Here is a 21,618-nt window from a genome sequence, read left to right on the forward strand (position 1 = left end):
AGGGTAGGCAGGGACAGAAATACAAGTTTGTGTGGCAAGGGTGCTTGGAGGGCGTGAATGGTGTTGGTGTCCTGTTTTCTGAGGAGTTTGTAGACAGTGTGGTGAGTGTGACTAGAGTGAGTGATAGGTTGATGATGGTAAAAATGATGATTGGAAAGCTCTTGGTGAACGTCATCTCGGGATATGCTCCGCAGGTTGGTCGGAGCGATGAAGAGAAGGACAAGTTCTGGTGTGCGATAGAGAAGCTGATGGAAAACGTGAAAGATGAGGAAGTTGTTGTGGTAGGAGGAGACCTAAATGGACATGTGGGAAGGAGTATGGATGGTTTTGACGGAGTTCATGGGGGTTACGGATATGGTGTGAGAAATGGAGAAGGTGAAAGGATTTTGGAGTTTGCTGATGGAGCTGATTTGTTGATTTGTAATACTCAGTTCCAGAAAGAGGATAATAAGCTTGTTACATACACATCAGGTGGGTCGACGACAACCGTTGACTACCTGATGGTGCGTAGGCGAGATAGGGGGCACCTCCGAGACACAAAGATGATCCCGGGGGAGGAGGCTGTTTCACAGCACCACTTGGTTGTCTGCGACGTAAGGGTGAAAGGTGCGAGGAGAGCTCGGCGGGTGAAGTACCAACCGAGAATGAAGGTGTGGAGGTTGAAAGAGGTGACAGTAAGGGAGGCATTAAAAGAGAGGCTGAGTAGGGTCGAGGATGATGTGGTTGAGCTTGTAAGTGGTTGGATGTCAATGAAAGCTTGTCTGTTGGGAGCCGTTGGTGAGGTATGTGGATGGACAAAAGGACCACCGAGGCACTCGGAAACTTGGTGGTGGGATGATGAAGTTGGAAAGAGGATTGACGAGAAGAGGAAGAAGTTCAAGGAGTGGCAGAAGGCGAAGGGTACGGGAGCAGAAACAGCAGAGCATGAAAGTTATAAGGCAGCCAGGAAGGCTGCAAAGAAAGAGGTAGCAAAGGCGCAGGAGGCATGTAGGAAAATGTTTGGAGAACGCTTGGATTCGGAAGAGGGTCAGAAAGCAGTATTCAGGATTGCAAAGCAGATAGCGAAAGAGAGGTGTGATGTGATGGGGGTGAGCTGCTTGAAGGATGAAGTGGGACAAATCGTTGTCGACCCAGATGGAATTAAAGGAAGATGGAAAATATATATGGAAATGCTGTTGAATACAGAGAATGAATGGGATGGCAACATAGAGAGTAACCCAGTTTTAGGACCGGCAGAGAAGATAACTGAGAAGGAAGTTGAGGAAGCGATAAAAGCAATGAAGGGTAGAAAAGCGGGAGGGCCGACGGGAGTTGTGGGAGATATGTTGAAGGCAGCAGGAAGTTGGGGTGTGAAGAGAATGACAGAGATCTGTAATCTGGTGGTGAAAGAAGGCCGCATTCCAGTGGATTGGGAACTGAGTACCCTCGTCCCTCTATACAAGGGGAAAGGTGACCCTCTGGAGTGTGGCTCGTACCGAGCGATAAAGTTATTGGAGCATGGAATGAAGGTATTGGAAAGGGTGTTGGAGAGGAGGATAAGAAAGAAAGTGAAGATCGACGAAATGCAGTTTGGATTTATGCCAGGAAGAGGAACGACAGACGCGCTTTTCATTGTGAGGCAGTTGCAGGAGAAGTACATGGAGAAGAGGAAGAAGTTGTTTCTTGGGTTTGTTGATCTGGAGAAAGCATTCGATCGGGTTCCACGCAAAGTATTGACATGGGCATTGAGGAAGTTAGGAGTGGAGGAATGGTTGATCAGAGTAGTGATGGCAATGTACAAAAGAGCGCGCACAGCTGTAAGGACGAAGGACGGGAACAGTGGTGAGTTTGAGGTGAAGGTGGGAGTGCATCAGGGGTCGGTACTAAGTCCACTACTATTTGTAGCTGTGATGGAGGTGCTGGCTCAGAACGTAAAGGAGGGTTTACCGTGGGAGTTGTTGTATGCAGATGATCTGGTGTTGATTGCGGAAAGTATGGATGGACTGAAGGAAAAGATGAACACGTGGAAGGAATGTATGGAGACAAAAGGTCTGAAGGTGAATATCGGAAAGACGAAGGTGATGGCAAGTGGTAAAGCATGTGGTGAGGTGGAAAGAACTGGGAAGTGGCCCTGTGCTGTGTGTAGGAAGGGTGTCGGAGTGAACTCCATTCAGTGTACAATGTGCGCTGAGTGGGTTCATCAAAAATGTAGTGGTCTGAGAGGGTCATTAACCAGTGTGGCAGCTACATTCAAATGTAAGGTGTGCACAGAGGGAGCTGCAGATGGAGGAAATGTTGAGTTGGATCTTGGAGACGGCATGAAGCTGGAAGGTGTGAAAACATTTTGCTACCTCGGAGACATGCTGAATGGAGAAGGTGGATCAGACTCGGCAACGGTTGCTCGAGTGAGATGTGCATGGAAGAAGTTTCGGGAATTGAGTGGCGTGCTGATGATGAGGGGAGTGTCGTTGAAGCTGAAGGGAAAGGTGTATGCTGCATGTGTGAGAAGTGTTATGATTTATGGGAGCGAGACATGGGTAATGAACGTAGAGCAGCAACGAAGGTTGGAAAGGGTGGAAATGCGAATGGTTCGACGGATGTGCGGAGTATCGTTGAGAGAGAGGAAGACAAATGATGAATTGCGAAAGATGATGGGAATAGAGCCTGTGATTGATGCTGTGAAGAGGAACAGGTTGAGATGGTTTGGTCATGTGTTGAGGAAGGATGAAAGTGACTGGTTGAGAAGAGTGATGGAAATGAATGTAGAAGGAAGTAGAAGACGGGGAAGACCGAGAAAGACTTGGCTAAAGATGGTGGAAGAAGAAATGCGGGCAAGGGGGTTAACGAGGAGAGATGCAGAAAATAGGGCAAAATGGAGAAGATTGTCATGGGGACCGCAAGGCTAACCCCCGCTCTAGCAGGGAAAATGGCCTCTAAAATGCATGTTGTTTTGTTGTTGTACACAGCACACTGCATACACAATTTGGTGTCTGTCTATCTGCCTTGTCGATTTTTGACCGTGATTTATTTGGTCGTTCCTTATCCAATCTCAACCAAACTTGACAGGAGGATTAAGGGTCACACAATGAAGGTCATAGCAAATTAATTTGCCCCCTATCCAAGGGGGTTTTCTCTACGAAGGGGTTTTCCTGCACCAATGGGGTTGCATGTTGAGGTGTATATCCATGTTGAGCGTTTTTCCAAAGACGTTTATAATAACAAAACTAATGATAGTAGCATTATATTAATGTTATTACAAAATAATATTAATACTAAAAATGTCTCACCTCCCCAAGGTGTGTTTCTTCCTTGGCCAAATGCCATGTTCATCTATCTATAATTCCAGTAATCTCTGTGTGTATGTGTGTGTGTATGTGTGTGTGTATGTGTGTGTGTCTGTGACCGCTGTTTCTCGACAACCACGGGTCCGATATACTTGAAACTTGCCAGGTATATTGCTGGGGACCCGAGGATGTGCCTTTTCAAGGTTTGAAATTTATCGGACAAGTGGTTCCCAAGGTATGGTCACCGTACTCGCAAGCCGTTCGCTTTGGCTTTGCGAATGGACCAAACCATTTCATGTAAATAGAGGGGGGGGTTCTACCGTACTCGCAAGCCGTTCGCTTTGGCTTTGCGAATGGACCAAACCATTTCATGTAAATAGAGGGGGGGGTTCTGTGGTCGTTACTGCCACGTGGTTTCAAAGTTTTTTTTTGTTGTTGTTTGCACGCATGTTTTTTTGCACCCACGTACGGGCACGCCCTAGTGTTTATAAATGGCTTATGGCGTTTTTGTGAGAGCGACGACCCCGACCAGAAAGTAAAAAATATTATAAACCAAAAACACCTGATTACCTTTTTAAACAGTCGATAATGCTGTTTAACACTGAACTGAAATAAATTTGGAGGAATCCGGACATCAGTCAATGCTCATCATGTCGACGAATGCACCTGATCAAATATCTACTGTAGTCTATATACCCCACAAGGGTTAATAACACAACCTTTCCTGCCGCTTCCGTGGCATTTTTCCAAGATGTTTTTTGTGGCGTTTTTTCCAAAGCTGCTTCTCATAACAAAAATAACAAGAAAAAGAGCAATCAGAGATTGCAAACCCTCGCCAGGATGTATTTTCAGTGGTTTTTAAGGCTTTTGTGTTAAAACAAATATGGCGGCCGAACCACGTGACCGGTGATGTCATTATTTATTTTTTCTCTACCAATTTATGCCTGCATGATGCTCAAGTAATTTCATCTTGATCGGATGAAGTTTTGTACTTATTGAATTATGACGTCATAATGGAGGCACCTATGAGATCATCATTAACATGTCATTCCCCATGGAGAGTTCTTTACAATGAGCCATGTCTCAATTTTTTCTATTTAGCACTTTTGGAGATATAGAGGTGCAAAGTTTTTCCATTTTTTCCAAGATGGCGGCCGAACCACGTGACCGATGACATCATCAATTGGGCAGTCCATTCCAGGGCAAGATAAATATGTGTGTAAAGTTTGGCTATTCTACGTGTAACGGTGTAGACGTAGTACTGCGAACAAACAGACAAACAGACAGACAGACAAACAGACAGACAAACAGACAGACAAACAAACAGACAGACAGACAGACAGACAAACCAACCGATCAACATACTTGCCGGAATCTTTTCCGGCAAGTAACAAACCAACCGATCAACATACTTGCCGGAATCTTTTCCGGCAAGTAACAAACCAACCGATCAACATACTTGCCGGAATCTTTTCCGGCAAGTAACAAACCAACCGATCAACATACTTGCCGGAATCTTTTCCGGCAAGTAACAAACCAACCGATCAACATACTTGCCGGAATCTTTTCCGGCAAGTAACAAACCAACCGATCAACATACTTGCCGGAATCTTTTCCGGCAAGTAACAAACGGGACTCAAATGCAATACCCTCTCCTCTGGCGAGAGTAATAACACAATAATAGCATAATATTAATGATATTGTGAAACAATATCCACACTCCCCAAGGGGTTTGTGAACTACGATTTTGCCTCCTCTGCCCTCCCCTCCCCCGAATGTCCCCCGACACCCTCACGGAACTAAATTTATTATATTACCGGGAATTCGGAATGGTAAGGCACGGTCTGATCTTTTTCAATGACCTGATCTAACATAAGTAATAGTAATAGTAATTGGTAATAATAATAAGGATAATAACATGACTCCCCCTGTCGCTCCCTTCGTGAGCAGGTGTACTTGTATTGCAAATACGAGGGCATGTTGAAAAGTAATGCCTCATATTACTTGAGGTATCTGTTTTAAAATCTCCGTCAACTATAATGATGTATGTTCTTATTAGATCAAAGCTTCCCATTTCCAACCTGGTTTTGATGGTGTTGGTGACTCGTGTCGGTAACTTAGCTCTTCACCTTTTTGACTTGCGACTTGATTTGGACTTTGAAAAAAAATGATTTGGGACTTGACTTGAGACTTGGTGTTTTTCACTTGTGCTTTATCAAAATGACTCGCCGACAATCTTATTTTTGCTCCCAAAAATTTTGGGCGGTGGTACCGCAGCACACTGCATACAGTTTGCATCCCCAGATATTGCATGTAGGCCCAACACGATCTACCGCTGCTCGCTCCTCGCATTGCCATCAGTGCATATTTCACCTGCTTCACCACCAAAGGTCTTTGGATTATTTACAGTCGAAGTACGACGTACACTGCGTGTGGTAAACAAAATACATGGGTACAGTGCATTGTATTGATGCTGACATAGCGACTCTTATTCATCTGAACAATTAATCATATATAAAGCCTAGAAAGTATAAAATTGCATGTAAATGCTACATGAATAACCGACTTACTTTATAAAAAAGTGATCAACATGAAAATATATTTGTGTAATATTTGTCAAAGAAAGAATGCCATTGTTGAAAGAAACCTTAATAATTAGCTCTAACAAAGACTATAAACAAAATATAATTGAATTGTTTTATTGAATTACTATATTTCACGACTTCTAAAGATATTTGAATGAAAGCTGTTATGTCTATGACGATATTAGGGAATAGGGGCAGTCCTGCACTTTTCGGGACCCTGAAACAGCCCCATCAGTGCCTGTTCTTTTTCCTCAATCATCTTCACGTCAAATGCATAAAAGGTCGTTTCATTTGGCTTTAAAATCTATGAAGGTTTGCTCACAAAAAACTGCTGTCTAACATGTGGAACAAAGGTAGCTGATGGCTCTGCGACATCAAATTTCATTCACCACCTTAAAATCCATGTTGATAAGTAAGTTTTAGATCAAACAGTTATGTACTTTTAACCTAATATTTTTTTCATTAATTAGTTCAAAGTGCACTATATGTTCTTGCATCTCGTGTTTTGGTGGCAATGACGTGGATTGAATGCCGGCATTTTCCAAATTTCAACTTCTGAGCCATTTATATTGAATATTGGGCTCTTTTTTTATTTTTTATAATCCAGTGACTTTCTCAACCGACATCTCGACTTGCTTGTAATAAATAGCTTAGCTGTTGAACCGATGCCATTCCCATGGAGTACAGGCTAATCATTCCTCGGCTAATCATTATTTAACCAAGCAAAAGTTGGACACAATGCTCAGTGCACCCTCTTCAGCTTTTACAGGAATGTGTTTAACTTCGTTTTGTCAGTCTTAATCTGTCAGTAAGCAAATTATTCTCTTTTGTTTTCATCGTAAATATAGTGTTCATTGTGTAATGGTATACAGTGCCCTCCATAAGTATTGTAACAGTGCAGTAAAATTTGTCATTATTGCTATATACTCAATAAATTTGGATTGGAGATCAAAAGATGAATATGAGGCAAGAATACAGAAAGTCCTCTTTTATTTCTTGGTATTTCAATGCGTATGTTTTTCCATTGTAGAACAATCGCACTTTTTATGTTTAGCCCCCAAGCCCCTCCCCCCCCCCACCCCCACCCCCACCCCCATTCTAGGTAAGCATAAGTATTGGAACAAATGACTGACAGAAGTACTTTCATGTTACACTGATTCTTTATACATAAAAGAGCTGTGAAAGTCTAGTCTTTGTTTTAGACCTTGCTTTTTTTGCCTTGGGATTCTGCCACTGGAGTCAGCAGGCATAAACAAACATGAAGACCAGAGAACTGTCCATGAAAGAAAATCAAGCAATTTGGAATCTGAAAGAACAGAATAATTCAATGAGAACCACAGCACAAGAATTGGGCAGAGCAAATACAACAATAAGAAATATCTGGAAAAAGAAAGAAACCGAACCGAAACCACGAGTGAACTTAGCAATAGACAACGGCCAGGTTGGCCAAGGAAAACGACTGCAGTTGATGGCAGAAAAAACATCAGAGCTGTGAAGAAAAACCTAAAAACAACCATCAGTGACATCACCAACAACCTACAGAGTGCAGGGGTGAAAGTATCACATTCTACTGTTCACAGAAGGCTTTGACAGCAGAATTACAAAGGCTACACCGCAAGATGCAAACCTCTCACCAGCATCAAAATAGAAAGGCCAGATTAGAATTTGCAAACAAGTACAGAGGTGAGCTAGTGGAGTTGTAGAACAAAGTTTTATGGACAGATGAGACCAACATAAACCTTTACCAAAGCATTGGAAAGGCAAAAGTGTGGAGAAAGGAAGGAACTGCAGATGATCGGAAGGAACTGCTACCTCATTTGTGAAGCATGGTGGAGGTAGTGAATTGGCTTGAGCTTGCATGGATGTCTCTGGAACTGGCTCACTCTTTTTTTTTTTAATGATGTAACTAATGATTGCAGCAGCAAAATGAATTTGGGAGTGTGCAGAAGCATTTTGTCTGCCAATGTACAAGGAAAATGGCTAACCCCCGCTCTAGTAGGGGAAAATGGCCTTAAAACGATCATTCATTCATTCATTCATTCATGTACAAGAAAATGTCTCCAAACTCATGAGGCGAGGTTTCTTCATGCAGCAAGACAATGGCCCAAAACACACTTCCAACGCAACCAAGGAGTTCATCAGGGGAAAAAGTGGAAGGTTTTAGACTGGCCTAGTCAATCTCCTGATTTTAATTGAATGGAGCACACATTTCACTTGCTGAAGAGGAGACTTTAGTCAGAAACCCCTAAAACAAAACAACAACTGAAAATGGCTGCAGTAAAAGCTTGAAAAAGCATTTCAAAGGAAGTTACAAAGGGTTTTGAGATCTCGATAGGGCACAGACCCGATGCAGTTATTGCATACAATGGATATGGAACCAAATACTAGCCATTATACTACTTTAATTTACTTTAAGTTTATCTGTTCCAATACGTATGTTTACCTAAAATGGGGAGACTGGACATAAAACTTGCTGTTGTTCTACAATGGGTAAACATGCATGCATAGACATATCAAGAAATAAAAGCTGACCTTCTCCACTCTTGCCTTGTATTCATCTTTTGATCTCAAATCCAAATTTCTTGAGTATATATGAATAATAACAAATTTAACTTCACTGTTCCAAGACTTGTGGAGGGCACTACAACAATAAACAACATGCATTTTAAAGGCCATTATCCCTGCTAGAGTGGGGGTTAGCCTTGCGGTCCCCATGACAATCTTCTCCATTTTGCCCTATTTTCTGCATCTCTCCTTGTTAACTCCCTTGCCCGCATTTCTTCTTCCACCATCTTCAGCCAAGTCTTTCTCGGTCTTCCCCGTCCTCTACTTCCTTCTACATTCATTTCCATCACTCTTCTCAACCAGTCACTTTCATCCTTCCTCAACACATGACCAAACCATCTCAACCTGTTCATCTTCACAGCATCAATCACAGGCTCTATTCCCATCATCTTTCGCAATTCATCATTTGTCTTCCTCTCTCTCAACGATACTGAAGGGCACTATATTGGTATATTTGGAGTACAGTAAAAAATGAGGTGACTTGAGACTGGGCTATGATGGCTTGGCTGTGATGGCTTGACTGTGATGGCATGGTTGTGATGTCATGGTTGTGATGTCATGGTTGTGATGTCTTGGCTGTGATGTCTTGGCTGTGATGTCTTGGCTGTGATGTCTTGGCTGTGATGTCTTGGCTGTGATGTCTTGGCTTTGATGTCTTGGCTATGACGGCTTGGCTATGACGGCTTGGCTATGACGGCTTGGCTATGACGGCTTGGCTATGACGGCTTGGCTATGACGGCTTGGCTATGACGGCTTGGCTATGAAGGCTTGGCTATGAGGGCTTGGCTATGAGGGCTTGGCTATGAGGGCTTGGTTATGAGCGCTTGGCTCTGAGCACTTGGCTATGACGGATTGGATATGACGGATTGGATATGACGGATTGGATATGACGGATTGGATATGACGGATTGGCTATGACGGATTGGCTATGACGGATTGGCTATGGCGGATTGGCTATGGCGGATTGGCTATGGCGGTTTGGCTATGGCGGTTTGGCTATGGCGGCTTGGCTATGACGGCTTGGCTATGACGGCTTGGCTATGACGGCTTGGCTATGAGGGCTTGGCTCTGAGGGCTTGGCTCTGAGGGCTTGGCTCTGAGGGCCTGGCTATGACGGATTGGATATGAGGGCTTGGCTATGAGGGCTTGGCTATGACGGATTGGCTGTGACGGATTGGATGTGACGGCTTGGCTATGAGGGCTTGGCTATGACGGCGCGGAACAAGACTTGAGACTTGCTTGTTTCTTGAAAAATATGACTGTTACACCTCTGGGTTTTGATCTTTTCTGTTTTGCTTGTTCAGCCCCATGAAGAACAAACATAAAACAACTCTGTTTTAATGTTTATTAGACCCCACAATTTAACTTCTTATTAGTCCCCCACCGGTGTACACCGGAGGGGACTATAGGTTTGCACGCCGTCCCTCCGTCCGTCAGTCCGTCAGTCCGTCATGCAAAGAACAGTTTTCCGGACTTGTTTTCTAAACGCTTAATGCTAATGATTTCAAACTTGGCACATGGTTTCCTCATGATAAGTTACAGATCAAGTTCGAACTTCACCACGTTTCGATCATTTTTGACAAAGTTATGGCACTTTGAACTTTGGGAATTCTGATAATTCTGATGATCCTTAACTCAGTGCCATTTTAAGTTTTAATTTCCTTTAAAATGCACAGAGTTATCCCATCTCGTCTTCTGTTGTCATACCCTTCCTCCCGTCCATGGTACATGGAATGTTGTGGTGAGGCTATTGCCCAGAAACAACGTGCTTTCGTCTCCTGGAAAGCAAATCAAACGGAAGGAAATCTCATTTCCTTTCAAAAAGCCCGAAACAAGTGTGTGTCCACCCTCAGGAGAGCCAGGAAACAATATCTCCGTTCTCAGGACCGAACTCTCTTATCTGTCTCCCTCTTCCAAATCCTGGTGGCGTCTGGTCAAATCTGTTTCTGGTGTTTGTTCCCCCTCCATCCCCTCCCTCACCTCAAATGGCCACACGGCTGACTCCGCACGTGAAAAAGCTGAATGCCTCAACTCTGTGTTTGCCTCTAAATCTTGTGTCCCAAACCCATCCCTCTCTGTACCCACCGTACCCAGTCGTACCCAGCTGCTCCTGGACTCTGTGTCCTTTCCTCCTGACAAGGTGGAAAAGTTTCTGTCAACCCTCGACTCTGATTCTGCAACTGGTCCTGACGGCATCAGCCCACGGGTCCTAAAATCATGTTCTTCCGCTCTTTCACTCCCTCTCTCTGTTCTCTTCACCCTCTCTTTTGCTCAAGGTCATCTTCCATCTCCTTGGAAATCTGCCAACATCACCGCTTTGCACAAAAAAGGTGTAAAAACGGATCCCAGCAACTACAGACCAATCAGCCTTCTCCCAATTATCAGCAAAGTCATGGAATCCATCATTGCTTCAGATATGAAATCTTTCCTCTTCTCCAATGGCTTGATCTCTGATCATCAATTTGGTTTCAGCCCTGGACACTACTCTGGACATGCTGCTTCTGCTTTCTCAACAATGGATGGAGGACCTTAATGCCAAACAGGAAATTAGAGCAGTCTCCCTTGACATATCACGTGCCTTCGATATGGTCTGGCACCCCGCTCTGCTCACCAAACTCTCCCCTTTTGGTATCCGTGGAAATCTCCACGCATGGCTGGCGGACTTCCTCTCTAGTTGTAGTCAACGTGTGGCCCTGAATGGGTTTCTCTCATCTCCTCTTCCTGTTCAGGCTGGAGTTCCACAAGGCAGTGTTCTGGGCCCTGTGCTTTTTCTGGTCTCCATCAATGATCTCTCCGACTCTCTTGAAAATCCTCTGTATCTCTTTGCTGATGACTCTACTCTCTGTCGCTCCATTCTTCATCCCTCAGATCGGCAGTCTGCAGCCTCCTCACTCTCTGCAGACCTGGACAAAATCACAGACTGGGCAAACAAGTGGAACATGTCTTTCAATCCTGACAAATCTCACACTCTTATGATGTCTCTCCGAAAAGACCGACTGGACAACCCTCCCATACACTTTCTGAATAATCCTCTCCAAGAAGTTCTGTCACTCAAGCTTTTGGGTCTCACTATCTGCCATGATCTTTCCTGGGAAAACCACATTTCAAATCTGGCCTCCAAAGCCAGTCGCCGACTGGGCATCCTCCGTCGTGCGAAGTCCTTCCTTGGCACACCTGAGCTCCTCACCACATACAAGGCTTTCATCCGCAGCTCAATGGAATACTGCTCTTCCCTCTGGGCTGGTGCTCCTGCCTCACACCTAGCTCATCTTCACGCTGTTGAAACCAAAGCATTCAGAATCATTGGAATCTCCCGTGATGAAGCTAACTCCAAGGGCCTCTCACTCACTCACCGCAGGCAGGTTGGTGGTCTTTCCGTCTTCTACCGACTCCTCTCTGGCCTTGCCCCCCCAGCTCTCTCTGGGCTTTGTCCCGCAAATATTCCTACAGGTCGCACAAGATCTGCCTGCAACCCTCTTATGGTCAAACTGCCAAAATCAAGACTCTCTGCTCACCTTCACTCCTTCATGCCTCTTTTCTCCCGCCTCTGGAACAAACTCCCTCACTCTCTTCAATCCCACTCCACCCTCCAGGTCTTTAAAACAGCTGTTCACCACCATCTCTTATCTTCCCCCATCCAAAACCTTGATCTTTTCTACCCCCGCTAATTTCACCCCAAATCCACTTTTTTGAAATACCAACTTCTGTCCTGGAAGTCCTTGGTGTCCTTGTGTTCTATACTTGTCCCTCCCCCAAGCCCTCTCCCTTCCACACATCTCCCTGCTCTCAAATGTTGTGTTTGTGTGCTTCCCCTTCTCTCCCCATCTTGTTTTCCGCTCCCTCTTTTTATATATTTTGTTTGTCTGGTTGATTTGTTTGTGAAGTAAATGTTAGCTCTTTCACGAGCCTCGATTCAGTATACAAAAAAAACAAAAAAACAAAAACATTTTCTCTGCAATAATTGGACCGATTGAGATCAAATTTTCAAGGTAGTGGGGACTCGGTCTGTAGAATATTTTAATGGTAATTATGACGTCACAGGTCACGTGGTTCGGCCGCCATATTGTTTTTCGTGAAAACTCAAAAATCCCTTTTTTCTCTGCAACGGCTGAATAGATCGAGGCCAAACTTTGCAGGCAGAATCGCATACCCATGACGAACAAAAAAGTCAGCGAGCATGACGTCATGCGTCACATGGTTTCAGAGTTATGACGTTTTTAAACATGATCCTTTAAAACCGAGCTCCTCCCTCATTTTTGATCCAATCGAGGGGAAACTTCACAAATCTGTTCAGCATGTCAGTCTACTAAAATGTCATTTTGGAATTTGCGATAGGGCACGTGGTTTGGCAGATATCGTTACTTAAACGAAAAAATATATATTAAAAAATGGATATCTCTTGAATCGCCAGTACCTCAGACCGTGAGTTGGTAATAATTTATATAATTCACACAGTGCAATACGTGCAGGCCGCTGCACGGAGCGACCTTGTGGGCTTATCAACGAGGCGAGGCGTGACACACATGTGTCTCAGCATACCTCAGATCAAGTTTGAAAACCAGCATCAACCGTGCATAAATTTGCATATTCGATCATTTTTGACAAAGTTATGGCACTTTGTTTATTCTAGAGTTCTCCTCAAGCCGCAACACGCGCCCTCAGCCTCGTCTCGCGAACGTCAAAAGTGCGACACAGCGCGCTCTTTCAGGAGGGGCGGAGCCAAGCCGAGCAACATATATATATACACATCGATCATTGATCTTGAAAAACAACGTATTTTCTCGTGCTTCTGCTGACTTGTCTGCGAGGTGTATAAATCGAAGTCCCAAGTGCGAATCACAGGTGAGCCCGTCCTGAGGTAATTAGTGATTGGGAACGATTCAGAACCTGTAGGTAAATAACCCTTGGTAATTTCCCCAACAGTTTTCCGGACTATAATTTGGAGTGCGGTAAGTCAAAGCTGTTAATATTCCTTGTGTACAATATGCTGTAATCGTGGACTGTTCTTTAAAATGCTTTCCTAGAATAAGCATCAAGTCAAAAACGTTTTCACTGAATTTTGTTTCCATTGACACAATTCTTCATATCAGGCAAGAATACATTGAATTCACATAGTTTACCAATAAATCAACAATACATCTAGGGAGGTTGGAGTGTCACTTTACCATATGCTTCTGTGCGTATAATCTGCGTGAATACTTCTTTAAATATGTATCTGATACTCTGCCCTCTTAGCAGTATACACAGTACGCGTCAGAGGTAACCTAGCTTCCACGGTCTGCGGATAACCTGGTCAGGATAACCCAGTCAGGATAACCCGGTCTCACATCATCCGCGCCCACATTCAACCGTGCATAAATTTGCATATTTAATGAGGTAAGTCTGTCACACTTTGGTTTCGTGCGATAACTCCACCAAACATTGGCTGATTTCAACAAACTTTTGTACACACGTGTCTCAGCATAACTCAGATCAAGTTTGAAAACCAGCATCAACCGTGCATAAATTTGCATATTTAATTAGATCCGTCTGTTCGTCTGTCACAGTTTGGTTTCCGTACGATAACTGCACCAAACATTGGCTAATTTCAACAAAATTCTGTACACACATGTGTCTCAGCATAACGCAGATCAAGTTTGAAAACCAGCATCAACCGTGCATAAATTTGCATATTTAATTAGATCCGTCTGTTCGTCTGTCACAGTTTGGTTTCCGTACAATAACTGCACCAAACATTGGCTGATTTCAACAAAATTTTGTACGCACATGTGTCTCAGCATAACGCAGATCAAGTTTGAAAATCAGCATCAACCGTGCATAAATTTGCATATTCGATCATTTTTGACAAAGTTATGGCACTTTGAACTTTGGTAGGGGACATGTATTGCGGCGCAATACTCAGGATGCTTGTTTATTTTCTTTCTCACTCTCTTCCTTTCTCTCTCATTCCTCCTCTTAGACCACTCCTCCTCCTTCTCCCACTCCTCCTTCGCCCACTCCTCATATTGCCACTCTTCTTCCTATGCCTACTACTTTTCATTTTCACTTTCCTCCTCCTTCTCCCTCTTCTTCTTTTTCATATCCTCTCTTTCAAGTTACTGAAACCCACAATGGTTTTTCACCCCTTTATATTTAACCAATCTATCTATTTATCTGTTGTCATCTGTTGTCTACATTTCTCAAAAATACAACAGATGGATGTATAAAATTCACTAATGGTCCAGGTTTTAGGAAAGAGTTTTGGATGGTATTCCCCATGTTATTCCACCAAAGCATTCCAATGATTGCCATGCAACCAATATGTTGCTTCACCTTGATTGTTGTGATGATTCATAAAAACATGAAGGATATGCTGATTGCCTGTTAATCAGGGAGTTTCCAGACCTAGTACTATATTTGAATTTGATGACATGCAACTCTAATACTGCCCTGGTGTGATGAAATTCTTAAAATTTTCTCGGTTGACCGATAACATTTCTCAAATTGGAAGAACACGTCCTCTGTCTCTCTGTACCTGTCTGTATACAGAAATCTAGACTCATCGAAACGTTAAATGACGTAGGGTAACAGATTATTGGATGGACAGAAGAGTTAGTAGTGGTAGAAGAGAGTAAGATAGGGTATGCGAGAAAGCATGAGGTGATGGTGGGCAGCACTCCTGAAAGGCCGGCATGAGACGAGAAACCCAGGGCTTTTGTTCCATAGAGAAAATAGAGGGATGAACCGATGAAGGAATGGATAAGACTGTTCAGCTTGGAATTGGGGAGGGTAACAAAGTGTGGCTTTGGAAGAATGCATACAACCTGTGAAACCTGGGGGATAACGTGGGATGCGAGGAGTGAGGAGTGAGAAAAATGAGTCAATCAACCTTTTTGTGGTGGGTTTTAAGCAGACCTTGGGACTCTGCCTCCTGTCAAGATGATGCAATTTCCATGAGTGTATATTCATTTGTTTGTGGTTACAAGCATGTTCTCCTCTTTGAAGGGTATCATTCCTGCGTGTAACTCCATACTTTTGCTTTTCTATCATTTTCTCCATGCAGGCTGGCATTGAAAATGGGAGAACTGGTAGTCGGCCAGCCAAGCAATACATCGCCACACAAGGCTGTTTGCAGAATACAGTGGTGGATCTTTGGCGCATGGTATACCAAGAAAACTCGAGAGTTATTTTTATGACCACAAAGGAAGTGGAAAGGGGTCGGGTGAGTGAAATTTAACATCTAATTGTATGAAAAGTTTTTTTTAGGTGTACTCACCATGGAGTACGGTCGTACTGCATATGTAGTAGACTGAGAGATGGTCAGAGATTAATCATAAACTTGTGCCCGAAAGGTTTAATGTTCTTAATCGTGTTACATTACCTCAACATCCAAAAAACCCATTTCTTGAGTTCTGCATTTCCGGTGTTTGGAAGAGGGAGATCCTTAAAAAGACCTTTAAACCCCTTTTTCGGAAATATTTTCACCCGAGGGTGATTATTATTTTATGACATCTACATTGGATACTGAATATAAAACACATGCATAAGAAATGAAAACTGTCGGCATTTACATATAACAAGGACCTTATAAGAACCTTATAAGGGTTCAAAAATGATCTTAATCAGAAATTTGTGCCCAAGAAAAACTTTTGTCACAAAAAGTTCCAATCAATGGAGGTACTAAACCGAGGACAGACTGCAGGGTACCGCTGAACCGAAGACAGACGTGTGAGCCAATCTAAGGACAGAATGAGCTCACTAAACCGAGGACAGACCAGTGCACTACCAAACTGAGGACAGACTGCAGGGCACTACTGAATCAATGACAGATGTGTGAGCCAAGTCCAGGACAGATGTGTGAGCCAAGTCAAGGCAGATCAACATGCGAGCCAAACTAAGGACAGATCAACACGCTCGCTAAACCGAGGACAGATCGGTACACGATTCATCTTCCTCCTGGTAGAGTATTCCCATACTATCATGCAGGGTCTCCTTTACAGACAGGGTTTGATTCAGTTTGTCATGGTTATCAAAAGCGTTGGCTCCAGGTTTACGGTGCGATGCCCCATCAGGTAATGCCAATTGTCTCAATGATAGCATAGGCAAGTTCTGTTTCAATTTCCTCAACTGCATTGCAGTTGGTGCAATATCCAAATATATTTAGCATCGTCAACACTTTACGACTACCAGTGAGCGACTTCATAGCCATTCCTATCAAAATCTGTTTTCATGAATTGCGGGACACTCAGCTTCATTGCAGGAGATTCCAATAATGTAAAAGGCCTTGGTTTCCACAGCATCAAGCTGACCAAAATGTGAGGCACAGGAGTCAGCCCAGAGTGGAGAGCAGTACTCCATCAAGCTGTGGATGAAAGTCTTGTAGGTGGATAGGAGCTCAGGTCTGCCAATGAAGAACTTTGACAATGGAGGATGCCCAGTCGGTGTCCAGCTTTGGAGGCCAACTTTGAAATGTAGTTTGCCCAAGAAAGAATATGGCTCATAGTGAGACCTAGGAGTTTGAATGACTGAACCTCCTCAAGCGGATTGTTAAGAAAGTAAGTAGATAGGAGGGTTTGCCAGATGGTCCTTTCAGAGAGAGATGGTGAGAGTATGTGATTTGTCAGGACTGAAAGACATATTCCATGTTTTTGACCAGCTTGTGATTTTTTTTTCCAAGGTCCGAAGAGATGGAAGAGACTGCAAGCCTGCCTGTCTGACGGGCGAGGAATATCATAATTAAAGGTTGGAGTCATTAATCAATTGGATAAAGAGGATTTTCTAGAGTCAAAGGGATCATTGATGAAGATCAGGATCAGGAATAGGACTGGGCTCAAAACACTGCCTTGGGGCACTCCAATCTTGACAGGGAGAGGAGATGAAAGGATTATGTTCAGTGCCACACATTGGATACAAGAGTAGAGGAAGTCAGTAAGCCATGTATGGAGTTGGAGTGTTAGCCATGTGTGGAGTGTTATACGTACAGTATATCGTGTTTGGCGCTATCTCTCGATGGTGGAGAATCACTTAAAATTCTCGTACCCAGATCTGGATCTTCATCAAAATTTTATCATTATGTCCTTGTCACACACCCAACCTGTCCACCAGATTTTGCCCGAACCCATCCGTAACTTTTTGAGGCATTCTGCTCACAGACAAACAGACAGGAGTGAAAACATAACCTCTGTCTATATTGTGGTGAAGGTAAAAATGGAAGAACATGTAGAAATGGAATTCCCAAAAATTCAACCAAATAAGGTAGGAAGGAATGACATGGAAGAAATGATGAGGAATGACATCACAAAAAAAAATTAAAAAAAACACCTTTAGAGGCCATTTTTCCCCGCAAGCGGGGGTTAGCCTTTTTCGGGGACCGTGGTTGTTGTTGTTTTTGGGTCCCCTTTTTGAAGCAATGTTTTACGGCCGGATGCCCTTCCTGCCGCCAACCCTGTTTGTCGCCTTTTTACGACAAGCAGGGAATTACCAGTGAACTGGTACTCAATTTAGCCGACCTCGGAAGGATGACAGGCTGAGTCAACCCCCCTGGCGTTAATTCAGCGATCGACCGGGATTCGAACCCAGGATCCTAGGATCCTAAGCTGGCATCCTAGCCGCTAGCCCAACACCAGGGTTCTTATTACGGAATACAATACAACACAAAATCTTATTACGGATTGCCTTCACGACATATTTTGACATTTTTCCGCTGCAATCCCACAACAAATAATATTCACAAATACACCAGCTCATACTATAAATCTGCAACGACCTCTAACATGAACATCTTCATACAATATTGTTCCTATTGCCACCTATGACAAAATATCACCAAGTACTGCCATAGATGCAACTTCTGAGATGCAACTCAACATCTCAACATCACCTGCTGAGATGCAACTTCTTAAAGAAGACATCAAGGGTTGACTGCCTGGCCTTGTTTGTCTCACAGAGCATCTTCTCGTAGCAAGAAAATGCATCCAGAACAGCGCATTTCACTCCAATGTCTCTGGTAATACACTCTTGCCCCTGAAACCACAGGAAATCATGACAGACTTCTGACCAATCGCATTGGCTCATTAGGAAGACGTAGCAGTGGTTGTTTCCATGGTATGTATTGTGCAGTAGTTGCAGGGTGTTTGATTTATTTATTTTTAATTGTATTTCATCTTTCTTATTTTATTTATTTTTTATGTGATTCAGCATTTTTTTATCTTCAAGTGTAATGTGAAACAGTGCTCTAAGTGGTAGCGCTACAAGAGGTATGTTTGTTATTCTCATCCTCTTCCTTTTATAAGGGGTGAGGTCCAATGGCACTGAGCTCCTGCCCGACCTTGACTTCTGTCCTCAGCCAATTCTCTCCACTCTCCAAACAACCCCACCTGACTGATATCCCTCTTCACACAATCCTCCTATCTCAAATACAGTCTACCTTTTTTCCTCCTTCCTTGTTCCGTCAACCTATCCACTCTCTTTGCCGTTCTCTCTTCCCCATCCGCACCAAATATCCAACCCATCTCAGCCGACATGTCACCAATCTCCCCATCAAGCTCATCTGCACACCAATCTCCTCCCTCAGTTGATCGATTCTCCTATGCACCCTCTTCACTCCTGCAATCCTCCTGACCCAGTTGTTCTTGCAAACATGGAGCCTCTTTTGTTGTCTCTCTCTCAGTGTCACCGTCTCCAGACCATAAAGTTGAACCGTTGAATGTAAATCATCTAAATTAAATAATTTAAATTATTTTTATTCTCGTTTAGGGGATGGGAAGGGGAATGATTGCTCATGAACATGCAGCAAATCATACAGCTGGGTGATTATGCAAGTAGAAATCCAGGTGGAAATCCCATACACGATGATGCTTTCTTCTGAGTCTCTTAATGTCCTTGTATTTCATAAAAAATAGTCATAGCTCATATCATCTGTTCGGGAATGTTATATGACTCGGGAGGCTCCAATATGACCAAACAGCTTTTACAAAAGCAAAGCTTTATTAGCTAATAATTCACTTGTTTCAAATAATAACAATGACTCCAATAACTCAACGAATTTGGCTAATTCAAGTCGTTGGTTCTTCTTCTTTGGTCGGTCTTCTGCGCTGTCCTCGTTCCGTACTCGTTCGTTCCGTTGGGCAGAGATTCTGATGACAAGTGTGTTGACTCAAAGTATGTTCTCGTTTATATGGGCACTGCCGCGCTAATCCTCTCTCCGCTAAATGCTCCGAGGTCATCCATGCTCGCCCCCCTGCTGGGGAGTTCCTTCACCCTCTTTGCATCCCGATGTCCAAAACAATAGTACGGGCTTGGGAATGTGTGTTAGCCTGGGGTCGTGATAAGGTGAACAAAAGAACTCCCAGGTTCCATGTTCTGAGATACATTCCTGACATTCTTACGAACCACCTGGACTACCTGCTCCGTTACTAGTCCCAACCAATGAGTTACACTTCCACAATTCCCTCATCTTTTTGTTTTTGTTTATATTAACCATTAATCTAAACATCAATATAAGTAAACAATCAATCACTACAAGTAAACATCAATATAAGTAAACGATCAATCACTTTGGTAATCCAATTCCCTTAGGCATACACCGTCATCCTGCAAGAATCACAACACATTTCGTTGGTCATTGACTCCTTCCATATTGTTAATTCAGTCTATTTCATTTGCATCACAAATATCTTTGCAAAACAACACTTCACCATCACCAAGATACAACAATTTCACTTCACCATTTTCAAATTTATAAAGCATCTGCAACATCTGGCAAAACGTTTGCCTCCAAATAAATGTTGACTCTTTGTTTGAAAGGAAGGGCTGATCACTTGCGTTTGAATTCAGGTATGAAACATTTTCTTCTAATGTCTTCATAGCACCTGCACTACTTCATGTAGGGCCTCGCTGTTGTAACAACTGTGCGGAGTCATAGACTGACCCTGCTCTCCATGCAGCATTCTTGCCACTCTTGCTGTAAACCATAGTAATTCCTGAACAAGGCCTTTGCCCAGTTGTAGTCGACTTGCCTCCTCCCTCATTATGAGTGGGCAGCAAGTATTGGTGTGATGTTGATTGGCCAGCAAGATGTGGAACAGGGATGCCAAATGCATCCACAATGATGTTGGGACCATGGTCTTCAGGTCATTCATGGTCCATACCAGGAGCAACCAGCAGAATCGTGCACAGCTGTTGTGAAAAGGCACAGCCGTTTGTTTGCAGCTCCATGCTGGCTCCCCGGAAGTTGGTGAAGTAATAACATATGTCCCCGCATTTCGTAGGGGTTGCAGGTAAAATGTTGTTGTCCTACAACTTCTGATGTGATGAATGTTCCAAGCCTTCGAACAAGAGTAAGTGATCGCCTTTCTTTCATATGTTGCAGTGTGATCCAGGCAAATGGTCACAAATTTCCTTGGTGAAGGTAAGCATCCATTTCCAAGTTACACAGGAGAATGTCTTCATCATTCTTTGAGAAGGAGGGTGTATGCCACGATTAACTTAATTTTAGCCACAAATTTTCTTTCTCGAACTTCTTCCCAATTCCGTTAGCACTCCCTTCAAAATGTGATCTCGTCTTATCCTTATGCTCAGTCACATCTGAATCTGCTTTCCACACACACTGAATCAGATAGGGTACATCTTACCATGAAATCAGCATAATCATTTATATCTTCCGACAGTTTCACATTCAACAATTTGTTGTTTTTTCCCTTAACACATTCAAAAGGTTATATTCATTTATATGCGTCACACAAATAATATTCAATCAGGTATGTATTTTACTATTGAACTAAGAATAGCATCCACAATTGATTTCAGGTTAATATAGTTCAAAAAAAAAAAAAAATTAAGCCTGGTTTTGGCCTAGCGGCTAGGGTGCCAGCTTAGGATCCTAGGATCCTGGGTTCGAATCCCGGTCGATCGCTGAATTAACGCCAGGGGGGTTGACTCAGCCTGTCATCCTTCCGAGGTCGGCTAATTGAGTACCAGTTCACTGGTAATTCCCTGTTTGTCGTTAAAGGCGGCAAAAAAGGGTTGGCGTCAGGAAGGGCATCCGGCCGTAAAACATTGCTTCAAAAAGGGGACCGAAAAACAACAACAACCACGGTCCCTGAAAAAGGCCAACCCCCGCTTGCGGGGAGAAAATGGCCTCTAAAGGTGGTTTTTTTTTTTTTATAGTTCAAAAATTAACTCGTGCAGGTATTTTAGCACTACTCAAAGAAAATAAATGCATTTAT

At 43.3% G+C, this 21,618-nt stretch overlaps 2 protein-coding genes across 4 annotated transcripts in view; one reads left to right on the plus strand and one right to left on the minus strand.

Moving 5' to 3' along the window:
- The window catches only part of PTPN11 (protein tyrosine phosphatase non-receptor type 11), a 234,342-nt gene that overhangs the window by 171,581 nt on the left and 41,143 nt on the right, over positions 1-21,618 (plus strand). For all 3 annotated transcript variants that reach the window (XM_078780847.1, XM_078780846.1, XM_078780848.1), the window contains exon 9: positions 15,456-15,614. In XM_078780847.1, the coding sequence (XP_078636973.1) occupies positions 15,456-15,614 (159 nt within the window). The remainder of the gene's footprint in view (positions 1-15,455; positions 15,615-21,618) is intronic.
- LOC144892693 (protein FAM200C-like) overlaps positions 1-21,618 on the minus strand; it is a 1,175,895-nt gene that overhangs the window by 62,720 nt on the left and 1,091,557 nt on the right. The window lies entirely within an intron of this gene.

Source organism: Myxine glutinosa, chromosome 6 (genome assembly GCF_964187855.1).
Source record: "Myxine glutinosa chromosome 6, kmMyxGlut1.1, whole genome shotgun sequence".
NCBI lineage: Eukaryota > Metazoa > Chordata > Myxini > Myxiniformes > Myxinidae > Myxine > Myxine glutinosa.